This window comes from Pipra filicauda, unplaced genomic scaffold (assembly GCF_003945595.2).
Source record: "Pipra filicauda isolate LSUMZ 115617 unplaced genomic scaffold, ASM394559v2 scaffold286_size1242794_pilon, whole genome shotgun sequence".
Taxonomy (NCBI): domain Eukaryota; kingdom Metazoa; phylum Chordata; class Aves; order Passeriformes; family Pipridae; genus Pipra; species Pipra filicauda.
In genome coordinates this window covers 265,228-290,296 of record NW_024104405.1, presented here as the reverse complement: position 1 = coordinate 290,296, position 25,069 = coordinate 265,228, and the positions used below count along the sequence as shown (strand labels likewise).

At 48.6% G+C, this 25,069-nt stretch overlaps 1 protein-coding gene across 1 annotated transcript in view; it reads left to right on the top strand.

Annotated features, from left to right (window-relative positions):
• Positions 1-25,069, top strand: part of TBX5 (T-box transcription factor 5) — a 41,577-nt gene that overhangs the window by 11,746 nt on the left and 4,762 nt on the right. Inside the window, exons 6-7 of the mRNA XM_039382851.1 lie at positions 8,862-8,953; positions 20,444-20,670. Of these exons, the coding sequence (XP_039238785.1) occupies positions 8,862-8,953; positions 20,444-20,670 (319 nt within the window). The remainder of the gene's footprint in view (positions 1-8,861; positions 8,954-20,443; positions 20,671-25,069) is intronic.

Below are 25,069 nucleotides of genomic sequence, written 5' to 3'. Positions count from 1 at the left end.
CTTGTCCTTTCTTTCCCCCCCTTGTTCTTTCTTCCCACTTCTTGTCCTTTCTTTTGCCCCCCTTGTCCTTTCTTTTGCCCCCCTTGTCCTTTCTTTTGCCCCCCTTGTCCTTTCTTTTGCCCCCCTTGTCCTTTCTTTTGCCCCCCTTGTCCTTTCTTTTGCCCCCCTTGTCCTTTCTTTTGCCCCCCTTGTCCTTTCTTTTGCCCCCCACCCCTCATTGTCACGTTTCTTTTGAACCCCCTTGTCCTTTTCTTTTGCTCCCCCCCCTTTCCTTTCTTTTGCCCCCCTTGTCCTTTCTTTTGCCCCCTTGTCCTTTCTTTTGCCTCCCTTGTCCTTTCTTTCTCCCTCCCCTGTCCTTTCTTCGCTCCCCTTCTTTTTTCCCCTTCTCCTTTCTTTTTTCCCTTTCTTTTTCCCCCTTCTCCATTCTCTTTCCCCTCTTCCCTCTCTTCACACACCCATCCCATCCCCTCTGTTATTCCTGGCCACACAAAGCACCCAAAGTCGGGGCTCGGGGCGAGCCGAGGGGCTCGCTGAGCTCAACAGGATGGTTTGCTCAGAGGGAGACGACCAACCGAGGAAGTTGCCTTTATCTTCCCCCCCCTCCCCGTGGGTCAAAGGCTCCTAATCTGGAGGAGGGAGCCCGGCGCTCCCCTCGGCGGCCGGGGGCTGATAACCCCGCGGGGAGGGCGCGGGGGGCTGCGGGCTTGGCTGCCGGGAGGCCCGGGAAGGAAAGGGAGGCTCTGCCTGAGCTCAGCTCCCCGCCTGCCCAGGCAAACAAAGCACGAAAATAATGGCAGAGCTTTGTCTTCCGGTGGAATAGAAAAGGGTTGGACGGAATGAGGGTTTTCTCGGGGTGCTGCCGCTGGGGGGGGGATGAACCCATTCCCCCCTTCTCCTTCCCTGCTTGGCTTTGGGCTTCCTCACCCAGCGAGGAAGGAGAAGGCTGGAGCAGTTCTCCACCACTATGGTAGTTATCCATAGATGTATAAGGGGTATCTTTCCCCAGCTGCCTCTCACCACTGCCCACAGACACTCTCTTGGGCAGAGCCCCATGAAAAGTCAGTTTTCCTTCAGCAAAAAACCCCCCAATTCCTCGCTCAATCACTCAGAAAGCGCTTACTCCAAGCTTTTAGTTGTGCTCAGGGGCAGGTAGGATGGCTCCTTCATCCTAGATAGAGAGAAATAATTGTTTTGCAAATGGAGACAAGTCATTTAGCACCCCAGATAAATCCCGGATGCTTTCCTGGAAATGTAAAGTAGGAAACTCCTAAACCTGCATGAAACAATTGGGTTTCCTCCATCCATCAGTTGGCTGGAGAGATGCAGGGAGTGGAGCTGGGCTGGAGAAGAAAGAGTGTTTCACCGTAACTAGGGAGAAAAGAAAATACTTCCCTACCCTTTAAAATAGGAGCCCTTTCTCTCTCTTCCTTTCTTCTTCCTTTTTCCCCCTCCTCTTTTTCTCTGTTTTTTCTCTCCCTTCCTTCCTCCTTTTTCTAGAAAAGAACAAGAGCGAAGAAAAGGAAGGAATAAAGAAGGACAGTAAGAAAAGAAAATACTTCCCTACCCTTTAAAATAGGAGCTGTTGGCACAGCCAGGACAAGCAAACTGAATCCAAGTTGAGTCCTCGCCAAATTATGCCTTAAATTATAACTCCGCTGTGGATGCTATAAAATCAAGTTTAACTTCTGCTTGATGGATTTGGAGAAAGAATATAATATTAATAGAACTGGGAGTTAATAAAACAGGACACACTGGCTGCTTTAAAGGCTTTTCCCAATGAGAAAACAGACCTGAATTTAACTGCTTTGCTTTGAAGAAAAATAGGGCTGTTTTATAGGAAAAGAAATTGTCATGCAAATAAAACAAAAGCAAAGCAGAAACATGTAAGTACAGTAGTTTGGGAAAACTGCCATATTAGGAGGAGCTGGAATATTTGATTGTAAATCAGCAACATCTGTTTGATAAGAAATGACATCTGTGTATCTGTCTCTGTCAAAACATAGGCACTGACAAAGGCAGGAATCCCTACAGACACACACACTCCCATCCCAGCAGACACATCACCCACACGCAGACACCACGACATATTTTACACACCCCCTACACATTTTACATACTCTTACATCCCTCTTCCCTCCCCGACACGCACATTCCTCCTCTTGCTGCGCCGAATCGTTGGGGGAACAAAGAGCCAGCCGTGGCCGTAGCCCCCAAGATAAAGACCCAACTGAGAAAGATAGAGCCACAAAAATAAACCAGGGGATGATCTACCCGAAATGGCATCTCCCTCCAGGGAAGGGAATGAAATTTGGAACCTGCCCCAGTGCAGATGGAGAGTGATACTGGGGCTGCTGCAGATGCTGCTCTGCTCGAGGAGTAACATCCTCCAGCTGAGCTGGGTGGCAAAAAACCCTGGCAGAAACCCGAGTTCAGCTCTCAGAGCTGAGATGTTGCTTGGCAAACCATATTTTCGTGTCGCATTTTCGTGACTGCGTTTCTGGCTGCCATAAATTACCGCGGCACCACCAGTCCGTGGCTGCTGCGTGGAGGTCCCCAGGGAGGCTCTGCCTGTCCGTTTTCCTGCCTGGTTTTTTTTCCTATTTACAGCCATTTCTCTCTCACTCCCACCCATCACCTGCAGAGCATCCTTCGTGCAAACTTTCCCATTTGTTTTTAGATTCCGACAGGTTTTACACGCAATTTTCATACACCCGTGCATTCCACACACACACACATACACACACAACGTGTTTTAGGTTTCAAGAGCTGTGCTAAGGTTGAATTATATTACAGTATTAATTGTGTGACTCGCCCACAAATGCATTTGAGTCTGTGCTTACACAGCTTACAGGAATACTTGCCTGATTCCAGGTCGGTCAATTTATTTCAATAGCACAGCTGCAATCCCAGCGCAGGGCTTGTGCTTATTTCCCCTGATATTTTAGACAGCCTGAAAAGATATTTAAGCACCCTGGGATCTCCCTCTCCCCAGCCCTACTCCCCAAAAAGAGGCTTAAGCTACGAAGAGGGTTTTGGTAAAGTTTTCAGTGCTGTTGTCAGCAGCTCTGTTGACCACCTCCCCCATCTCTGCAACCCTGAAAAACACCCCAGAAATACCGAGGTGTTAAAATAGGTCACATGCACATTTCATTTCCTTGCCACTCACACAATGGGTGCTTGCAATCAGGTTGATTCCCAAATATTAACTTCCCCTGCAGTTAAGTACCATTTTGCTATAGCTTAAATCATTGTGTTACTAGCTCGTATTTATTAGGTACTAGCTCTCTGCTTAGGACCAGGAAATGAACCCTAATAGACAGAAATAATTAAGGTTCTGCCCTCATGAGGGTTCTTTCGAAAGCAAGAATTCACAACAATTATTCTCATTAATTTTTACAACCTACTTTCCCCGTTAGCTGGACTTTGGCTTTATATTGGTGTCCCCCCCTCTGGATATCTGGTTTTATGCTGATTTTTTTTTCCCTCCTCCTAAGCTATTTAACATTCTTGGTAGCCAGAATTGTTTTAAGGAATTGTTAGCCCCTGCTGGGATGCTGCAGGCACCCAGAAATGCAGCAGAGCAAAGGAGAGGACCAGGGAAGGGAATGGCTGAAGACTAATGGGATGCACTCCCAGGCAGCTGGTGGGCTCTCTGAACACAGAGGTTCAACCTGCCCCTAGAAAGACCCTGTGCTAAAATGGTGCTGGTAAGTTGGCCAAACCAACTGGTGCTCCATCCTGCTGAACTCTGGAGAGCTGCCTGTGCTGCTCATCCTCTGAGCACGTGGCCTCTTGTCCCTCTGTCGAGGCATCTTGTAGGGCTGGGTGGGTGTAGCTGCTGCAGGAGGTGGGCAGGTCCTTGGGCTTGGGGTGTTTTCTCCTGAGAGCTCGGTTCTCCTTGTCTTTGGTTGCAGGTGACCACCTCCATCACTTCAGCAGAGGCCACCAGTGTGGTGGCCTGGCTGGCATCCCATGGCATTCCATCCCAGTCCCCCAGGCTCTCTCTGCCCAGCCTGAGGTCATTGGCCCCATGTCTTCCCACCTCCATGGGTAGTAGGGGCAGCCCCTGTCCTTACTCAGGGTTCTTAGAAGGGGGGTGTCCCAGGAGAGAGACAGGGCTCCCTGGGGTTAAGCGAGGTGAGACCACGTGTCTCCCCTTCATTGCCAGAGCCAGTGGCTTTTGTGCAGCCCTTGGTCACTCCAGGATGGCAGTGAGCTGCTTATCTCTCCCTGGCCCTCACCAGGGCTCCTCACATCTCTGCTCCCAAATGCTTAATCCCATTCCAGGCCTTGGTAGCAGAGTGCTTCCTTTGAGAGGTCTTATGTCCTTCCCCTCTTCCCAACCTGTGCCTGAACCAGTCTTGTCTCCCTCTGCCCCTCTGTCCTCAGCCTTGTTCCTGCCTCCCTGTCAGCCCCAGGACCCTTTTGTTTCTCAATCCAGCCCTCCTCAAGCTCAGAAAAGACACTTTCTCTCTCCAGCATCACTCCTTCCCCCCAAACACTGTGCAAGGTCTGTCTCTTCTCATCCTTCGTTCTTGTCTCCCAGTTCAGCCAACAGCTTCCTCAAAGAGCCCCTGTGTCTCACACCACTACCTCTGACCAGCCACTGCCTCTCAGTCCCTCCCATTTCCTTCACTGGCTTTGGGTTCAGCATCTTCTCCCCCCTGCCAGCAACCCCCCTTCCCCTGGCCTTTACCTCGGGCTCCAAGTCCCAGCTGCCCATCCAGCTCCTGTTTGGCCCAGCCAGATATCCAGAGTCTCAGCAGGCACCTTGTCTTCATCTCTTTCTTTCCTTCCCACTTCCCTGGCTTGGCTTCCTGCTCCACACTGACTTGGTTTCCACCTGGGCTACGTGAAAGTGCAAAAGAAAAAGGCTCTGTGCTTTCCAGCCCCAAGCCCAGCCTCCCGTGGCTCTCAGCACAGAGGGATGCAGGGCTGGCAGGGGTGGTCCTGGCCCCTCTATGTCACGTTGAGCAGGACCGTGGTCACCTGCAGGGCAGGGACAACACATTTCCCCACAGTGTGGGGAGGTCCATGTGTGTTCTTCCCAAGGGTAACCACCTTGACCTCTTCATCACTCAAGGGGGTGACCTGAATGGTGATTTTTTTTTTTTTCTGCCATTCAGACTTTTAAGTTCTCCAAGTGAGGCAGTTGTTGACAAAAAGAGGTCAGAAACTAAGGATCCCCATCCCTTATAGAACATGAAGTCCCTGTTCCAGAAAGGCAGCTCAGAAACTAAGGATCCCCATCCCTTTCAGAACACAAAGTCCCTTTTCCAGAGTGCCCAACAGTTTAGGACAGTTTTGGAAGAGCCCAAAGAGGTCAGGGTAGTGTGTTTTCCCTTAGCTGAAGTGCTAAAAAAAAAACATTGATAGTAAAGTAATTAAATAAAATAGAGCCCAGGGCATATACCTGGTGTGGAACACATCACCCCTAACAAAGTTTTAACTTTGCCCTAACTTCTAAAATCAACAGCAACTGAGAAAGATCTTTCTATGGCAAGTTCTTGACAAAAAAAACCCCAATACTCAGTGGTAGTTTTGATCCTGCCTGTAATGATATTCACGAGCCCTTAGGCACAAATACCCATATAAATACAATTTAAAAAAGTGTTTTTCCTTGATCTGAGAAGATTCAAAGCTAAATTTGATCATGCTGAGGATGCCTTTGGAGGTGTCTCAGCAGGAGTGTGTTGTGGTCAGTCAGCCCAGAGAGGGGAGTGCGGGGGAGCAGCTCTGAGATTTCACCGGGAACTGTCGCCTCCCGTTCAAGTGAAGGTGAACCCAAAGGGTCAGACAATCCCTAAAAAGTGTGACTCTGGGAGGCTTCACCCTGGAAAGCTCTTGTCTCAAAGGGTCTGTGGCAGCTTCAGAAATCAGTGGTCAGAGCAGACTTTGCCATCGGTTTCTCTCAGCGACAAATACGTAAACAAAGCCCTACAGTTTTATTGAACCTGTGCTGTATAACTTAGCCCTGGGCACTCTGTCTTAATGACCTTGCAAGAAGTTGTGGAGTTTTTTTTTAATTTTTTATTAATTTTTCATGATGTAATTGTCATTTGACTTTCTGACAGCTTTTCTTCCCCCTCTCCGTGAGTTACAGTCAATTAAACTGAGTTTTGCTACGGCAAAGTTGATCCAGAAGAAGGTTATTTCCACCCGTGGGTTTGCTTTTCCACCTCTGAAATAGTTTGTAAGTCAGGCAAAAACTGGCCAAACAAAATATCTTCCACAGGTTGTTTTCTAAAGCAGGGATTCACTAACTTTTTCTCTGTTTTCTACTTTGTTGTCTATGGTTCTGTTAAATCTGGCTGGGACTCCCCTGTCTTCGTGCTAGGGCTGATGCCATGAGTTATCATCTCTGTTCTGAGAGCTCCAATCCATCTAAGTGCTCCAAAGATCTGCAGAATTAATTCAAAACCTTCTGTAATCCCTGGTTTCTGGATACCTTCAATCCAGCACATCCCCAATTTGAAGGAGGTTGAAAGCCATGATTTCACTTGGGGCTTTCTGCCACCAACACGTGTGTTAATACTTTTGCTTGTGTGTTCCTGATGCAGGTTAGGAGACTTCTCTAGTCATAAAACAACATATTTGCAAGTTCCAGAGCCAATTTAATATTTTGTCTGATGTTTCATGGGTGATTAAAAGCTTGATTAATCAAACAGGGCATTCATCTGAGGCCCTTAAATTAGGGGCCAGGGCACTGATGGCTCCTCCTCCGGTGAACAGAGAGCGCTGGGGACCTGTGAAGGCAGTGCTACCCACCTCAGAGCCCCAGTGCCCTCTGGCAGTCCCCATCTCCCTCCACTGATTCCAGCTGGGAGACGAGGTTCCTGGTGCAGGCGCCTTGGTTAAAATGCCTTCGGTCAGGTTGGGATGAATCCGGCCCTTTGTACGCCCGTGTGCCGGTGCCAACGCTGTAAATCCTCGCTCAGTGAAGGGCTTCACTTATGCAAGCAAATACTGCCCATTGGGGTCAGCAAGGGAGGACAACTTGTACATTTACTGTGCTTTCAGGAACATTCAAAATGTTGAATAATGCCTATTATTCCTTACAGGAGAGTCACCACCTCGCCGGTGGAAACCGATAGGCCGTTTCTTTGCAAAATATACAGCTGGTTGTGTAATTAGCCAGGGCTTTTAATTACAAAATGTGCCTTTGTTTTATTGCTGGAGAATGCCTCAAAGGGCCAAAGAGATTGTTTGTTTACCCTTCTCTTTGAAATCTTAAATGCGTGACGGAAAAAAAAGCCCAAAGGCCCTGTTTATGTGCTAAATACGGTCCCAAATTAATGGGGATGCCTTGGGGACAAGCACGGGGGAGATAAGGTCTTCGTGAGAGATTTGGGGCTGAATTAGGCAAAAATGACAAATAAACAACCGGCCTTTGGAAAAAAATATGCCCAAAGACAAGAAAATATCAAAATAATCTGGTGGCGCAGGCACCTGGCGGGGTTTGCTATTGACAGCAGCTGAGCCAGATTTTCCTCTTTGGATTTTGGCAAAGAGGTGGGTCCGGTTGTTTGTGCTTGAGTTGGTGAACATGAACCTCTCTCTGTTCCCCCGCCATCAATCTCGAGCTCTTTCCTTCCCGTTGGCCAACTTTCAACAGGAAGGAAGGACGGTGTTTCCATAAAACACGGCGAGGGAGGGATGTTCCTCCAGTGGCAAACACAGGGTTGTCTCTCCTCCTGGGCAAGTGGCTCTCCTGACTCCTGGCTGAGGGCTCAGGCTGCCAGGCAGTGATGGAGAAAGAGAAGAAGGGGAACTGTTGCCTCTTCTGTCTCTGTGTTAGGGCATTGCAGCAACATCACCCCTGATCCAGACCCAGTCCACTCGGCGAAGCCACCAAAGCATTAGTGTCAAATTTGGGATGGCAGAGCGGATTCGTACAAGATCCGCAGGGAATTTTAGGGTGTTGCTGGTCCACAATTAATATTTGCTTAAATGACAACCCCTGGCTTGAAAAATCCTGCTCACCTAAGCCATCAGAAATGTGCAAAGGAGGGGATTGCACCTCTTTGAGTGGCACAGTTCCCTTGGGTAAGGCTACGTTCTGTACAGCAGCTGCTTTAAATGTTTGACTTCGATGTTGTAAAGTTGAGTCTGAGGGGGATTGATCCCAGCAAATTTTAGAAGCTGAAGACAGCCAACCAAGTGAGCAAACTCATCCCTCTTAATTCCTTCTGGAATTAATGGGGAGACAAATAATCCTCCAGGGCTTGATTGTCACAGGTGAAGTTGCCCTCCAAGTACTTTAGGTAGTTAGTGCATATGCAGTGCTTATAAGTGTGGGGTTGACTGGGGCAGGAGGTCGGATGCAGAGCACCTGGAGCACATTTAGCTGGTCTGAAATACAGAAAGAGGGAGCTTTGGTGGTTTGAGAGGATGCAGGGTCTGAGAGATGAGGTTTTGGTCGTGGCTGCACATTGATGAAAAAATGCTTGCTGGTGTCAGTGGGATTTGTTCAGACAATATGACTCCCATCCCTGGTCCTCTAGTTAGTGCAGCTCTTTGTGTCCCAACAGCAAAAAGGATGCAAGAACTCTAAGAAAGCAGATTTCCTCCAGAGAGAAATTTGTGTGTGTGTGTGTGTGTGTGTGCAGTCCCACGTGCTAGTTACAGGACACGCCTGGGAGGAGTGAGAGGTTGTTGACAGGAGATATTTCTCCAGTGGGGTGATCTAGAGGAGGGCCCATCTGCAGTGGTCGGTGCCTGAGCTGAAGGATGACTTGAGTTCCTGAAAGCAGTTTTTTCCCTCCCATCCCTACTGGGATTGAGTTTAATAAGCAATATCCCCTCTCTCCCAGGCCATGCCTTGGACTGGCGATGAACCCGTTGCATTTCCTCCCTTTCAGATCACTCAGCTCAAGATCGAGAACAACCCCTTTGCCAAAGGCTTCCGCGGCAGCGACGACATGGAGCTCCACAGGATGTCCAGGATGCAGAGGTAACTCCTGTCTCCATCGTGGGGACCCTCTCAGGACTGTGAGAACCACCTGGGCTTGGCCTTGTGTGTCACTTTGTGGCTTGGGATAGGCCAGGATAGAGTGGCAGTCCCTTCCCTGGGGTCTGCGTGTGCATTTTACATCGGGTTGTTGAAATACCACCAGGACGTGGGGCCAAAATTCAGGACCTCTCTCCCTCCCTCTCCGAGGTGAATGCCTTCACTGCTGGGTTACAGGTTGTGGGTGTTGTCCTCCTGGCTGCAGGGACCTTGTGTTTCTTTGTGAGATGTCCCCATCCAGAACAACCTCTGGCTTTGTGCTCAACAAACGTCTCTGTGGCTGCAGGTGGGCTTAGACCTGTTTAAAGCAACCAGAGACTTGGAGCAGCTCAGAGAAGCTGTGGCCATCAGGCTATCGTGGAAGAGTTGGGTTTTTTTCCCCAGGTGACAGTGCTTTAAAGACAAAGCTCACAGCCTTGTTTCGGGAGTGTGTTTGGTGAGGATGCTGCACATGCTTCTGGAGATCTTGGTGCAGAGTCCTGTGTTGTGTTGTCACTGCCTTTTGAGGCTCTTTGGCAGCAGGGGAGTGTTTGCCCGGTTGGTTCTGGACGTGCAGAGCAGGAGTGCAGATGTGATGGTTTAAGGCTGAAGGAAGAAAGTGTTGGAAAACATCAGGATCTCCAGGGCCAGGTGGCTGAGGAGACCTTTGCGAATCTCAGTTTTGGATGTGAGCACTTTAGCCTGAAAATCAAGCCTAAATCTCATTTAAAAATCCTGTTCAAAGTCCTCTTCTAAATGTCAGGTCCTGCTGGTAATTAACTCCGTGCCTTTCACTTCACTTTGAACTTTGTCCATGTGTCAAGCTGCTTCCTGGTGCAAATGTTTTGCAGGAACGGTGCCATAGCCATGATTACACCTAGGACAGATGTAGATGCTCAGCATAGCATTTTCCATCCAGGAGGGGAGGAGCGACTCCAGTCCCTTATTCTCTGGCATTGGCAGCGCTGGCTCTTGGTGCAGGGCTGGAGGGACCTGCCCTGTGACCTTCTGATGGGAGGGTTCTTCCCACTGCCCTGCCAGGACCAGCTGTAGGTGGTCACCACAGGCTGGAATGCAGATGTCAGAGTCTCTTCTGGTTGCTGCAGCTGATGACCTGAGCATGGCTCTGCCCAGCCAGGAAAATCGTGCTGTCAGGCAGCAGATAATTCCTGCAATCCCGCAAACACGCCCAGAACCCTCCTCAGATGTACTCCCGTGTACAAACATTTTCAGGCTCAGCCCCAGAAAAGCCAATCTATAACGCATAAAAAAAGGCATCTATAACTCTTAATCTTCTCGACCTAAATCATCTCTGAGGTCTCCTGAATGTGCCCTGTGTTCCCTGCCTGCCCTTTCCAAGGACAAGCACAGATCCTGGCACGATGTGTCAATATTTATTTATTTATGGGCTCGCTACCACTTGAAATAGCTTCCCCCCCACCCTGTGCCAGCCTCCCAGCCCCTGCTGGAACTCGAGTAACGACGTTCCCCCCCTCCCCAGTTTTTTTTTTTTTTTGCTGCTAAACCACCCTTTCATTACGGTGGATGGAAAGATTTGAAGGTTCACATTCACGGCGGGGGTTTTTTTGGAGGAGGTAGAACAGGGGGAGGACTCTTAGGAAGGGCTCTGTGCCATGTGAAGACCGTGGCATCAAGCCACCCTGAGCTCGGGCTAAAAATTGCTTGGCATTTTTACGCAGGCCTGCGGTCGTAGTCGGTGATCCAGCGAACAGAAACACTCGGAATATATAAATATTCCCCCTCAGGCCTGGCAGGGTTGAAAGGGTTAAAATCCACAGCCTTGGCTTTACAGGATAATTTCTGATGTTCACTTCCTTCATAACTTATCCTCTGTCCCTGATAGCATAGAAATGGCTGTGTGCCTTTACAAAGATGTCATTTTTTTTTTTTTTAAGGGAGGGCAGGATAAGATTATTATGGTGAAATAAAGACCCATTCAAGGCTGAAAATATGCGCCCACCTTTGTGGTTTTTTGTGTGTATATATGAATATATGCAAAATTATATATAAAATATATGAAAACATATATAAAATAAGTTATACATAAAAACAAATTGTACATATAAAAAATAGATTGTGTCTATAAGATAAAGAACCATTCAGGATCGAGTATGCTAGAGAACTATGGCCTGCCTTTTGTGGGTTTATATAGGTTTAACATATAAATTCGTATTAAAATGTAATTGAAGGTATATAAAATATATTTTAATATATCAATGTATGTGCATGAAGTTGTTTCCCAGTGATGGACCCACTCCCCAGCTGGCAGGTATAAGTAAGTCTATCTTGTTTTTAGGGGACTGATGTCTACTTATGCCCCTGGAGAATATGATGGGATGTATTTTTAGTGCTATTCCTTCATTATGAAAAAAGTACCTGGAAAAAACACACATTTATAAGAGTGCACTGCTTTTTGCATCAGAAACTGGTGACCTGACATTCATCAGGTCACTGATCATCTCATTAAGGGGTACAGCCATGGAGGGAAGGAGTTTTTCATGCCGAGGAAAACTTCAGCACCTCTATGTTTTCTCTATTTAAATCTCAAATGCTTCTTAATTCCCTGCAGATTTCCCTTTGAGAGCTCACCCCGGGGGTGGCAGGCTGGGTGAGGAGTTCTCTGTCTGCCCATCTCACCTGCAGAGCCCAAATGATTTGCTTAGAGCGCTTCCCTGCCTTTAAATAGCTAAAATTACCCGAGATGAAGTCCTTCCTAAGAGAAAGAACCACCATCCAACCAGCCCTGGTGGCCTCCTTGCCCCTTTGGCTGTCAGAGGATGGGAGGGAGACCAGTTGCTTGGGTTCAGGATGATTTCAGTCACCTCAGAGCAGATCTCGCAGTGGGATGAAGTGAAGCAGGTGAGGTGCTGGTGGAGACTTGGCAGGATGATTCCTCCACTGAACACCTGCCCTTGGCAAGTGGCAGGGACTGAGAGGAAGGAAGACAAAGCAGGGAAGAAAGAAAACTTCCAGTGCCAAGGGTGAGCTCAGAGTGAGTTCTTGGGGCTCTCCCTCCATCTCTATTTACCTCCACGTGCTCTGGCCAAGCAAAAGCAACGTGTTTGTCCCAGGGATGTCTGGGGACAGGAGCTTTGCAGGGTGGATGGGGATGTCCTTGAGTCCCTCCCTCTCCTCGGCTTCCTCCTTTCCAAGGCCTCCCATGTTGGTTTTTCTCGTCCTATTTCCCAGGAAAAAAAAAGTTAGTCAGTCTGTCCAGGTAGTAAACTTCCCTCAGCAGTGATGCTGAGCCTTTCAGCAGCAGATGGTTTCATTCAAAAAGAGTGGCCATGAATCCAGAGAGATCCAAATTCCAGTGAACACAGACTTCTGATACATGTTCATTTTACCCCCACTGCCTTTCTTTCCTGAGGAATGCAGGGCTCCTTTATCAGCTGCTTTGGTGGAATGGGTGCTCTGGGAGAACAGGCTTTGCCCAGTTTTCCACTTTCTGAGCGTGAGATCGAGCTTGTTATTTCTTTGATTAGTGAAAAATACCCAAAAGTATTAAAAAGAAAGGGAATCACACTAGAGGAAAATGCACAGAGGGATGTGAGTTGTACTACATCTGTACCCTGTGGTCACGCTGGAGTTGAAAAACCATAAATCAAGTAAAAACGATGCAGTTGTGACGCTGGGAATTCCAGGTAAAGTATTCCTTTTGGATCTCTTTCCCCTCTGTGCTGTAAAAATCTCTTTTGCCTCCACTTAGAGCTTCTCCCTGTGCCAAGGGGGATTTGGTGTGGAGTGCAAGAGCAAAGCACGTGGCAGAAACCCACAGAGGGTGAAGTTTATGCAGAGAGACGAGATCTGCGTTGCAGATGCCAGTGTAGGACTTTGCCCTGAAAATCCTCCATACATTGAGAATCAGTGGAGCTGTACTAACAAACCACAGATATTGGGTGATTTGGGGGGTTGCATGCAAGTCACAGCTTTTGTTATTATTATTTTTTTCAGCCTGTGACTGCCAAAGGACAGCAGGGGAGCAGAGCTTGTGGGTCTGGAGCGCTGTAAGAGAGCAATTCTGTTAAACCCTGTAACCAATTTTTGCTGGTCATCTGCAACTCCCATTGTCTTTGGTGGTTGTTATGGGTGCTGAAGAGCTTCTGGAAGTCTGAGGCACTGGTTACTATTCACTCAAATTAATGCAACTTAGTCCTTGAAGCTTCTTATTGGGAAAGCTTCTGACAGGAACGATGATTCCATGAAGGGTGGCTCTTGGATCCCTTGTTGGGTCCTTTCAAAGTGAGACAAAGATCCAGAATGATCCACAGGACAGAGCAGAGTGATGGGTATGTTATGGGTATGTTTTCTCTGTCAAAGATCATGAACCACATTTTGCTGCCTTTGGCATTAATCCCCAGTAATCTTGGTGGCTCCAAAGGAATTGTTCTGGAGATTCCTGTGTGCAATCGAGGACAGAAACTGAGCCAGACACAAAGGACATAAAATCAGTTCCATGATTCAGAGCTGGTGTGACAGAGATGACAGTGCATTTTGGGGTGGCAGTAGAATAAATGGATGAGCCTCCAGGGATTGCTGGACCTTGGAATGTTGTCATGTTGGGCTGGGCGGCACCAGGCTGACTAATGCAAGTGGGTCTCAGCCCACTGCAACCAACCTTGTTCTTCTCGTGTCTTCTCATGACATCTTTACATCCACATCCATTTCCCATGTTCTGCCCTTGAAACCTCCCAAGAGCCACGTCCTGTCTGAAACATTTTCAGTGTGAGACTCAGAGTTATAACATTGGTTGGAGAGATGATGCTTTCCTCCAGCAAACATCCCCGAGGAAATTTTCCTGGTCAAAATAGGCTTGAAATGTATCCTATAGAATTAGATGGAATTCAGGTGAAATCCAAAATAAAGCTCTGCAGATCTCGCTGGAGGGTATCCACAACGCTTTTAAAGTGAGAAAGTCAGCTCAAGAAACACAGAGTAGCTGCAGTTTCTTCTGTTGAACCCTCTTTGGGGGATCTGCTCAGCAGGACCCGACCTGCAGCAGCTCAGCCCAGCACAAAGGGAGGTTGGTAGTGTCTCTGTTGGCCAACATCCATTCTCCATCTCCTCTTGTGTTCTTCTTACTCCAGCATGAACAGTGGCATTTTTTCTGCAGGAATCTACCTTTTTATTTGCCTGATGATGATGCTCTAGATCCCTCTCTGGTTCTTGGGTTTCTTGCAGTGATCTCTTTGGGCTGCGCCGCTCAGAGGAGTGGTGGAAGCACTGGTTGAAAACATACCATGGAATCATCATAGAAGATTTGGGTTGGAAAGGACTTTAAATATCATCTTATTCCAACCCCCTGCCATGGGCAGGGACACCTTCCACCAGACCAGGTTGCTCCAAGCCCTGTCCAACCTGGCCTTGGACACTTCCAGGGATGGGGCAGCCACAGCTTCTCTGGACAACTTGTTCCAGTGCCTCACCACCCTCACAGTGAAGAACTTTTTTCTCATATCTAATCTACAGCTACTCTCTGTTGGTGTGAAGCCATTCCCCCTGTTCTGTCACTCCAGGCCCTTGGAAATAGCCTCTCTCCATCTTTCTTGTAGGTCACCCCAAAGCTTCTCTTTTCCAGGCTGAACTGGAAACTCTCCCAGCCTTTCCTCACAGCAGAGCTGCTCCATCCCTCTGATCATCTTGATGCCTCCTCTGGACTCTCTCCAGCAGCTCCACGTCCTTCCTGTGCTGTTGTTCCCCAGGGCTGGAGGCAGCTCTGCAGGGGGGTCTCACCTAAGGGGGCAGAGGGGCAGAATCCCCTCTGTGGGATCAGCCCAGGGCACGGGGGGGTTCTGGATGCTGGGGCAGGTCCAGCCTCTCCCCCACCAGCACCCCCAAGTCCTTCTCTCCAGGGCTCTCCACCTGCTCATCCCAGCCTGGATTGATACCAGGGTTGGGTGCAACAGCAGCACTTGGTCTTGTTAAACCACGTGAGATTCCCACGCCTGCACCCAATCCAGGGCTCTCGGACCCCTTCACATTCCTGCAGGAAGGTCAGGACATTTGATATGTTGATGGAAAAGCTGCAGTGAACAACCCCACATATTTCTCAGAGGACATTTGGACTTGTTTTACTGAACATCCAGCCTGGGTGTTATTTTCTGTGGGGCTGCTCTGCAGTCCCCACACAGAGAGAGGTCGTATTTAATCAGAGGGCAAGGCTGGAGGAAGTACTCAGTAATTCCTCTCCTACCACGTCCTTTCCTGCTGTAGTTTATCCACTTCAGACTCCCCAGACAGCCTCTTGAGAGAGTGGTTCAATTTGATTTCAAGATGCTGGAAATAAGCTGAAGTGAATGTGCATTGACAATAGTTTTCTGGTTTAGTTTTTTTTTTTTTTTCCTGGGAGATGGTATATTTATTCCAGTCACTTTTTTCTTTTTCTTTTTTTTTTTTTTTTTAAATTTTAATTCCTTTTTCTATGTCTGCTATGGCTGACTTCCATTTCTTTCCTACTCTCGAGTCTCAGCAGGAAGGACAACAATCGGTGGCCTGGGAAATATAAACCCCAAAGCCACTGAGTTGTGTTTGCACATCTGGAACTGGAGGTTGATTCTGCACCACTGGGCTGGCTGGGACTGACAGGACAGCAAACATTTGTCCTTTTGTAGTGACTGACCAAGGAGGAGTTAAAATCTCCTGGAAATCTGGAAAGAGCTACAGACAGACCTTAGATCAGATTTTAGACTCAGATTTGATGTTGTGAGCAAGATCTGGCCAGCTCAAGGGCTTCAAAGGATGCTGTTAGAACATGGAAGCAACTAAGCCTAGGGAAATCCTTTTCCATGTCATGGCTCATCTTGACCTTGAACAGATACCAGTATAATCCTTGGGATCTGATATTTAATAAGTCTTTTGAAGCCTTGTTGCCATCACCTACAGCAGCTTTGGAAAGCCTTGGTGTATAATGTCACAGAAATATCAGAAACCTCTTCTAAAATAACTTGCCTAGGGCCAGTAGGGGTTGGATGCTTCAATACAGAAGCTTCCTGGTTATAAACTGTGTATCTGTAAAAGACTTTTAATAAGTTTTTTTGCCTGGCAGTTGCATTTACTATGCATTGGCTGGTACGTTAGGAAACTTCTAGTCTGCACATGAAAACCCTTTGAAAATCATTGCTCCCTCACAGTGTGGTAATAAGCAAGAGAGTGGACACTCTGTGAAGGTCTATATGTATAATTTTTCTTCAGTTTTGATTAGTTTGCAGAGGCAAACAAGGTTTCTGGTTCTGAGATTACAGAGTCATCTTGAATTTGCTCCCTGGAATTTTTGGCTAGGTGTGAATTTGTGGCATAGGTGATCTCATGGAGCTCTGTCGTGGCGAGGGAATCGTTTGACCAGGGGAAGGGGAAGAATGCCACGTGAGAAAACGAGAGTGAGCCTCCTAATTCCACCTGGCAGAGGTCTGATTTGGATGGAAGTGCTTGGGAAATGCAGGAGGGGTTCACTAGTGAGGCCCAACCTGTAGGGTCGGGGTTGGATGATGAGCTTTAGGTGGAATTCATGTGCTATTAGGAAAGTTATGCAGAGCTGGTGTCCAATCCTGTGGGTCTGGGAAACCTTTGGCCGGGTGGGAGTTAAGAACCGAGCCCAGACCTCAGGACTGAGTGCCTTCACTATGGTCTTGGACCTCATCCTTGATTTCTTTTCCCTAAGTTTAACAAAAATTGAAGTAATATTCTCTCCTGGTGGCCTCTCACCTGGGAACTTGGTGATGCAGAGACTCTTGTGTGGCTCCCCCTTCCTCCCTGTCCCCTCTGCTATTGTAATACCAACTACAGTAACTAAATATTCTTAATTAGCTCCAACAGGCTTTAAATAGACCAGGGACAGCTTCCTTCCTTGTCAACTTTTTTTTCCAACCAAGTTTCTTTTTCGTCCTTCTAATTTTTGCACAAATTTAATGCAAAAAAAAATGCAGCCTATTAACACCCCCCTGTAAAATTAACTCACATTCTGGTGCAGGAGCAGCAGCCTCTTCCTTGCTGTGTAGATAATTTTCTATATTGCCTATATTTTCCCTTCCTACATTGCTACAATTTTTTTTTGGACAGCAAAATTTCTGGGCAAAACAGTTGTTTCGTGCCAGCAACGAACAAAACCTTTCATTCCATTAAACTGTAGCCCAGGATTACAACCACCTATTTCAGGAATAACGATTTTTAGGGGAAAAAAAAAAAAGATTCTGATCCATTTTATTTTGTCCTTCGGTGTTTAAAAGTGGTAAGTGTGTACACTGCGTGTCGAGTGGGCTCAGGAAACAGCATAAATGTTTTGAGATGACTGTTGCTTTACCAGGTACCAAAGATACCTCTTTATTAGAGCTCAGTTGTTATAAGGAACAATATGTAGAAATACAGAGATAACTGCCCTTGTGGGTAGAAAAAAGGGCAAAGTGGAGGAAAGACTATTTTAGCTATTCAGTTAGAAAATACTTTCCTTCGTTTCCCTCCTCAAATAGTTGATTTTTTGGCAGAAATAGCACCCAGCATGTTTTGACTGAAAGGGAAATATTTCAGTCTGGAGGGAAGTTATTGCGATACCTCCTGGGAACTGCTGTTTGGAAACGTGGTGTCTCCGACCTGTTGCCTCTCCAGAGTGACTCCCAGCTCCTGCCATGTCCCACAGAACACCACTGATGGCCATGGAGGCTGTTGTGTTCCCTGGAAAAGGAATGAAAGGAATTTGGTTCCCAGTGCACGAGGAGAGAGTGGGATCCTGACTCCACCTGTGCTCCGGCACCTGGGATAAAGATATCCCTCTTCCAGGCAGCTTTTTTTATGGAAAGGAAGCAGTTGGGGTTCAGCTTGGGCATGAGGAAGAATTTCTTCACTGAAAGGGTGGTCAGGCATTGGAAGGGGCTGGAAGTGGTGGAGTCTCCATCCCTGGAGGTGTTTAAGGAATGACTGGATGTGGCATCAGTGTTCTGGGCTGGTTGACAAGGTGGGGATGGCTCACAGGTTGGACTTGATGATCTTGAAGGTCTCTTCTGACCTCAGTGATTCTGTGCAAATATATTTTCATCAAGGAAGAAGCAGTTGGGTTGTTATTTTTTCTCCCCTCTCAGCTCTCCGTTGAAAAAGTGTTGATTTAGGTGAGAAGCAGCTGGGATGGGGACGGTTTCCTTCTGTTTGTGTGGGGCTTTGCACAGTGAGGGGCTGATGCTGATGGGGTCCCTCTGAGCTGCTGTGAGAATTTATGGTTTACCATGCAGATCTAATGCCATGTGGCAAAGAGACATCCAATTCTTCCCCCCATTTAGCAGGGAGAGACTGTGAAAGCAGTCATCTCTACATCCTCCAGAAAACCCACAGAGAACTTGATGTGGCATCATGCCATGGCATGTCCTTTCTTGTCCTCCACTGTGGCCCACAGATGCCTCACTGGGCAAAGAAAAGGGGGCTCTGTCATTTCTTTGAGAATGGGATGTTGGAGTGTTGGAGCTGAGGAAGAAGGAACCAGCCAATCCATGCAGCACCTCATTAGGGGGTAGAGTTAAGGTCACACTCCACATGTCACCTCCCTGTGGGTTGTCTCCTTAGATGGGAAATGTGATGGGGATGCAGCTTTGGGGTGTCGTGTTGCTGCTGTTCCCACGAGGATCGCTGTGTGAAGGTGGAGTGTGACAGGAACAGGCAGCTCAAAGCCATAACCTGGGAGATCCCCTGGAACCCAGAAGGTTTGAGGGTCACCTGTGAGGTTTGCTGGCCATGGCTGTTGACCTTCCTGAGAAGCCACCAAAGCTGCCCTCCAGCAAGAGCTCCTGGGGTGGAGATTGAAGTGCTGGGTGTCCACAGGTCCTCTGAAGCCCACCCATACCCTGGCATCCACTGTTGTCTTGTGTATCCAAGGGATAAGTCTCTTTTTCCTCCCAGTCCATCTCTCTTTTGTTCCTCATTCACAGCCTGGACTTCAGTTCTGGGAAAACACTGCCTGACCAGCCAGGCCAAGTGGGTGGGAAGCCACGCTCCTGCTGGGAGGAGCTGCTGGGCTTCCAGGGGATGATACCCCACCTTTGGAATAGGCTTTCCTTGGCAAGCCACCAGTGCCCGGGGTTTGGAAAGCTTCCATGGCACAATGAGAGACACATTTCTTTGGTTTTGAGCTCCTGGGTGAGTTTCCCCTCCATTACAGCTCGGTTGCTGATGTTTCTGGCAGCCACCACAGCAGTGGTTTGGATGAAAGCTCCCCGCTGTGAGTAGGTTTATATAATTGCTATTGTTAAATTTTGTAAATAAGTTCTGAACTCTACAGTGATAGGTCCTCTCTAAGGGGTGTAATCAGAAATTCGGGGCTCTTCCTCCCGGTGTAACTGGCCAGGTGAGCCAGGTGATGGGATTTGAGGATATGTCCTTGCTCCAGCATAATGATTTTGGGCAGGTGGGTAGGGTCCCTCACAGCCAGCTTGGCCCAATGGTTACAGCCTCAAAGGAGAAACCTTGTGCTGGAATGTGGGCTCTGGTTTGTGGCTGCTCTGAGCCAGGTGACACTTTGGGAGGTGCTGCTGTGCTACCTGATCTTCATGCTTTTTTGCAAGTCTTTGTGTTCAGGGAACACCCAGCTGTTTTAGAGACAGCCCAGGAGGAGGCTTGTACCTCTCCTGAAGGCTCTGAAACCCCCTACTCAGCTTCAGTTCTTCCCCCTGTAGAGCAAGAATAATCTTGTCCAGCCACATTGTTTATGTGCTTGGAGAAATGTCTCCAAAACACACTGTAGGGTCTCGTAGAAGAGAGGATTTCCAGCCAGTGTTGACAAAGCATCCCTGCTTCAAACCAGAGCTCAGAGCAAGGGAACAATCCAGACTTGCCATTAGGGCTCACCCTGCCAGCCTGGCTCTGCTGAGGCTGTGGCTCTGCTGTGCATCAAATCTTGGTGATTTATTTATTCCTCTTTTCCGAGCACTCTGGAGTGGAGCTTGTTCTGTGGTCCAGGGATCCCCCCATCCAGGACAACGAAGCTGAGAGACCCTGGGGGAAAGGAATGGGGACAACTACCATAAGGGGGAAAAAAAAATAGACCTAAATATTTAATCCACCTCCAGGTCAACTTGGCAGAAATGAGGTTTCTATTTACATGCACATCCACATATACATTATAAACAGTATGGAGTTTATAAATCTATAATATGTAAATATTGTGTGTTTTTGCTATAACTGCATATATCTATTTCAAGCATGGATGTAAAACAGCAGTTGTGGTGGAAGAGGCACAAATCTAAAGGGAAAGGTACTAAAAGGGAAGGGAATAACGAGTGCTGTGTGGATAAAGTGTGACGGGGCTGCAGTCTCCTGAGAGGGATGTTTCTGTTTCCCTGAAAGCCTGAACAATCACCATGACACTAATGTGCTGCCTTCACTTATTAATCCACTGATCTATTTATTAATTGATTGCTTTTCCTGACTTGTTTTTATTTTCCATTTCTTTGCTTTTAGTAAAGAGTACCCGGTTGTCCCCAGGAGCACAGTGAGACAAAAAGTGTCCTCGAATCACAGCCCGTTCAGTGGCGAGACCAGGGTCCTTTCTGCCTCCTCCAACCTGGGCTCCCAGTACCAGTGTGAGAACGGGGTGTCCAGCACCTCCCAGGACCTGCTACCGCCTGCCAACCCCTACCCGATCTCCCAGGAGCACAGCCAGATCTACCACTGCACCAAGAGAAAAGGTCAGGCCTTGGCTGCTCCCTGCTCTGTGCTTTCCCCCTCCTGACGTGACTGTCAGCCTCCTTTCCTGATCCTTGTCCCAGCCTGCCTTGCAGTGAGCCTTGGGGATGAGTGAGGGATGAGGGTTGTGTGCTGGAGGTGGGCTGGGAGACTCCCCTCACCCTCATTAGCCTAAAATCCACCGCTGGGCTGCCTGGAGGGGTGGCAGTGCCTTTCACCCACGGTGAATCCACATTTGGAAAGATAGCTGGTGCCAGAGATAAAGATGACTTATCTGCCTCCATAGCCCCTCAGACAGGGTTAATCTCCAAGTGGAGATGCCTTGACACTTTGCCTTTTGCACAGTTTTCAGCTCGGGGTCTCGCAGCTGGGAGAGAGTTTTCAGTCTGCAGAGAGCAATTCCACTCAAACACTCGTTCTAATCAACGGTGCCTGGGATTGAAAATCATGATATCCATGTTCCTTCCCCTCTGGGGCGACTGACCTGCTTTGACAGAGCTGGAGGGATCAAACTGTGAGGGCTTTACACTGACTGCTCAGCTCGTCCTGGCGTGAAGAGCCCCGTGATAGCGACGGGATAATTGTTTTGGGCAGGAGCGAGTGGTTTGTGGTCTCTCCCTCCCTCTCCCAAAGCCATGGGAATGCTCAGATGCACAAACACTTGCAGGGCTGAGGTAGCAAAAGCCTCAGATCAGCTCTACTCCTGGTACTCCAAAGAAAATAGGGAATTTCCAGGGCTGAATGCAACAAGGAGTGACAGGACGTGGTTACTGCTGACCCCTATTCCCTTTTCTCAGGATTTAGTCTACGTTGCCCTGGGAAAGCTCACAGAAGTCAGCAAGTACCATGGCATTTGAGTGCACCAAGAATTTCTCCAGCCTGGTAGCCTCTCCCCACAGCAGATCCCCTCCTGCTTCCCTGCACGGTCCTATCAGTCAGACACATGTCATTATTTTTAGTAACGTAACCCCGGGGCACGGGGATGTGCAGACACACAGTCTAAGGTAGGGGATGCTGGGAAGTGCTGGCAGAGGAGGCAGGAGGGCAGTGGAAATCTCCCTCCTGTCCTTGGTGAATCTCCTGAATGCTGTAGGGGCACGTGTGCTGTGTACAGGTTTCTATGTAAAGCTATAGAAGTTGAGACATTCTGGGGGTTTCCTGAGTCTGAGCTCAACAGTGGAAAGCAGAGGTGTCATTTTCTGCCTCCTCCAGCTGACCAGGTGACACTTGTGGTCACACAGAGTGTGTTGGAGCTGGGATTGGAAATGGTGATGCTAGACTTGAGCTAGATGTAAGGTAGGGAATAAGGAGAAGCAGAACGTCCCCTAGGTCAGAGATGTGGTGTGTGACCTGTCTTACCCCTTTAGTGATGGATATGAGGTGCTGGGACACAACTGGGCTGCTGCAAAACCCCACTGCTCACGATGGAAAGACCCACTCATCCCTGGCATCCCTCAGCCTGTGATCCATCCCCAGCGCTCCTTTGCCCTGGGAGCTGAGCTTTCACCGCCCCTCTTCCCCTCTGCAAACCCTAACCAAAACAAGCTGCCCCGAACGGCAACAAACCCTTTGGACAATCTCCGAGCGCTGCGCGTCCCCGCACCGCGGGGCAATTCATCATTCGCCTCCGCATTGTAACGCGATAAGGAATCAACAGAGGTTTCCTTCCAGTTTTGGGATTCCCGCTAAGTGGTGTCTCCATGGGTGGTTTCCCTCAATCCCCCAATTATCTCACTTCCTCTTATTGTCACAGAAGAGACGACTATCTGCCCCGTAATAAGCTCCCCGGCCCCTTTTGGCCCTTGCGAAAGTGCAGGAGACTGGCGAAGGGAGCCCTTGTCTGCGCGGCCGATGGCCCATCAGCCCCCTCATTATCTCCGCGATGGCTTGAGTGGCACAAGCAGTTAAGGGTCTTTTATCAAAGCCGCCAAACGCTTTAATCAAAGAGAAGCAGCGTCCTGTCCGATACCACCGGCTTCTTCCGCGGAGCTGTTCGTCTCGGCAGCCCGAGTCTCTCCTTTCCTCCCTGCGCCTTTTTTCCCCCCCTCCCTGCCCCGTGCATCCAGTAAATCGAAAACAGCCACCAGGGCTTAAAGAAAAGAAACACAAAGTTAATGGGAAACAGAGAGTCGGAGCAAGCTGCCAAGCAGCTCTTTGCGAAGTGAAATTAATTAAAAAAAGAAAAAAAAAATAAGTCACTCGAGATGAGCAATTCTGTTTGGATAAATCAGAACGTGATCCAAGGTTTCATCTCGGACTCTGACTGAGCGTGGCACTTCCTTCTAGCACCGAGCAAGGATCTTTGTTGGAGCTGGGAAAATAACCCTACATATAATCTTCCTCTTTTCCTCCTTTTCCAGCCTCTCGTTTCTGAGCTTTCCCACATAGTTTTCCTACAATTCTGCATAACTCCTACCAAGCCTCAACATCTAAGAAAACCTGAAAGCAAAAGAATATTTGCTCCTATTTTCCTCTGTCCATTTTCTGGACTGGAAATCTTATTGATTTTGCTGGATTATCCGTTCCCCAAACACTGACTCCTCCTCAGTCAGTTTAGGATTTATCTCAAGCGGATTATTTCCTTTTTGCAGGGCAGTGGTTGTGGACAAATGCTCTCAGGGGCAGAAGGCAATTCAGCTGGGTTTGAGACCAGCTGGTGTCTACATCTTCTGTAGTAAATTCCACCACTGTTTTCCAAGAGGGTCTCTCCTCGGAATTCCTTCCATCTTGGACATCTCACGAGGTTTCTCCATATCCTTTTCAGTTGGGGCCAGGCTTCAATTTAGGCTCAGTTAGGAACAGGTCTGTGTTCAAGCAACTCAAAGGAACCTTATTCAACTTCTGCTTCCTTGGTGACCTCAGACAAGGACCGTGCTCTGTGGTTGACAGTGTTGTTTTTAGCTGTCAAGTCAAGATGGATTCACCGTGGAGATCTGATATGGAGCTACATTAGGGCAGAGCAGCAGGGCTGTGAGGGGATGTTATCTCTGAAGGCTCCTCTGGTTCAGGGAGGTGATGCTCTCCTGGGTGAGGAAGGAAGGAAGGACACATCCCAGAGCTCCAAATCTGGCAATTACCGGTGTGCAGGTGGGAGTGCAGGGTCACAGCATTGGGAATGACCCCGGTGTGTGCAACAGGGCCGCTGCTCCAGGCACAGGGAATGGGGAGAATCATCCTGTGTTGTATCCCAGCTCCATGCTGAGATTGCTTATGGCACTGGGTTAACTCCAGTCCTGTACCTTACCAAGGAGTGGCCTCAGTTCTTGATGTGGATTTTCAGGCTGCAACAAAGACCAGTTAGAGCCTTGTCTTTCTCCTAGTTGTTCTCCACCTCTCCCTCTCTCATTGTTGTGCTTGGAGGAGCCCAAAAAGACTTCCCAGCAGGCAACTTGCTTTGTGTCTTTCGTTTAGCCCCCCATCCCAGTTAGGGTGTTGGGGCTTGTTTTCCCTTGTATTATCCTCTCCCTCAGATTTCCTGTGGATTAAATAGTCATCCCTCTAAACCTCTGCTCCCTCCCAGCCTTACACAATCTCAACCACTTGGCAGATTTCTGGGATGCTTGTGATGCTGGACAGGAGGCAACTGGAACAGCCTCTCCCTGGGGAGGTTATAAAAGTTGTCATGTTGGCATTCTGAGGGAGAAGAGGGATGTGGCAGAATCCACCGGCTCCAACCAGCAAGGACCGTACCCTTCAGCCACCTAACCTGGACAGGACACCATGAGGAAGAATATATCCTTCCTCTCCTTCCTGCTCTGATGAGGCTGGTGGAGGTCCAGCAATGCCTTTCCTCCTCCTCCTCCTCCTCAAGAACAGGCACCATTAGTGTGGACAGACCTTTTTGTTGACTGAACTGATTTCTCCCACGTCCCACCCAGCTCTTCTTTCCCTCAAAGAATCTGTAGGACAAAACCCAGGTGTGGGGTGTCTTCTTGGAGGACGTGCTGCTCATCCATCTGATGTTTGGAGATGCAGTGAGTCGGCCAAGGCTTGAGCTGCTGCAGCTGGAGGTGTTTGTAGCTTGGATAGATGCAGTGGAGCCCAGAGCAAGGTGCCTGCTGGGGCAAAAGGAGCCTGCCTGCGTGGTGAGGGGATATTCAGGGGGCTGGTGGGCACCCAGCTTTTGCTGTGTGGCACTGTAGCTCCAGCAGCTTTGTATCCCTCTCATGAGGAAAGGCTGAGGGAGCTGGGCCTGTTCAGTCTCGAGAGGAGGTGGTTGAGAGGGACCTCATCCGTGTCTGTCAGTGTCTGCAGGGAGGGGTCAGGGGGTGGATCATGCTCTGCTTGAGAGGGAGCAGGGTCAGCAATGGGACAGGGGGAAAAGCCAGGAACTGATGCCCAGAAGTTCCACCTGAACATGAGGAAGAACTTCTTCACTGTGCAGTGACCAAGCACTGGAAC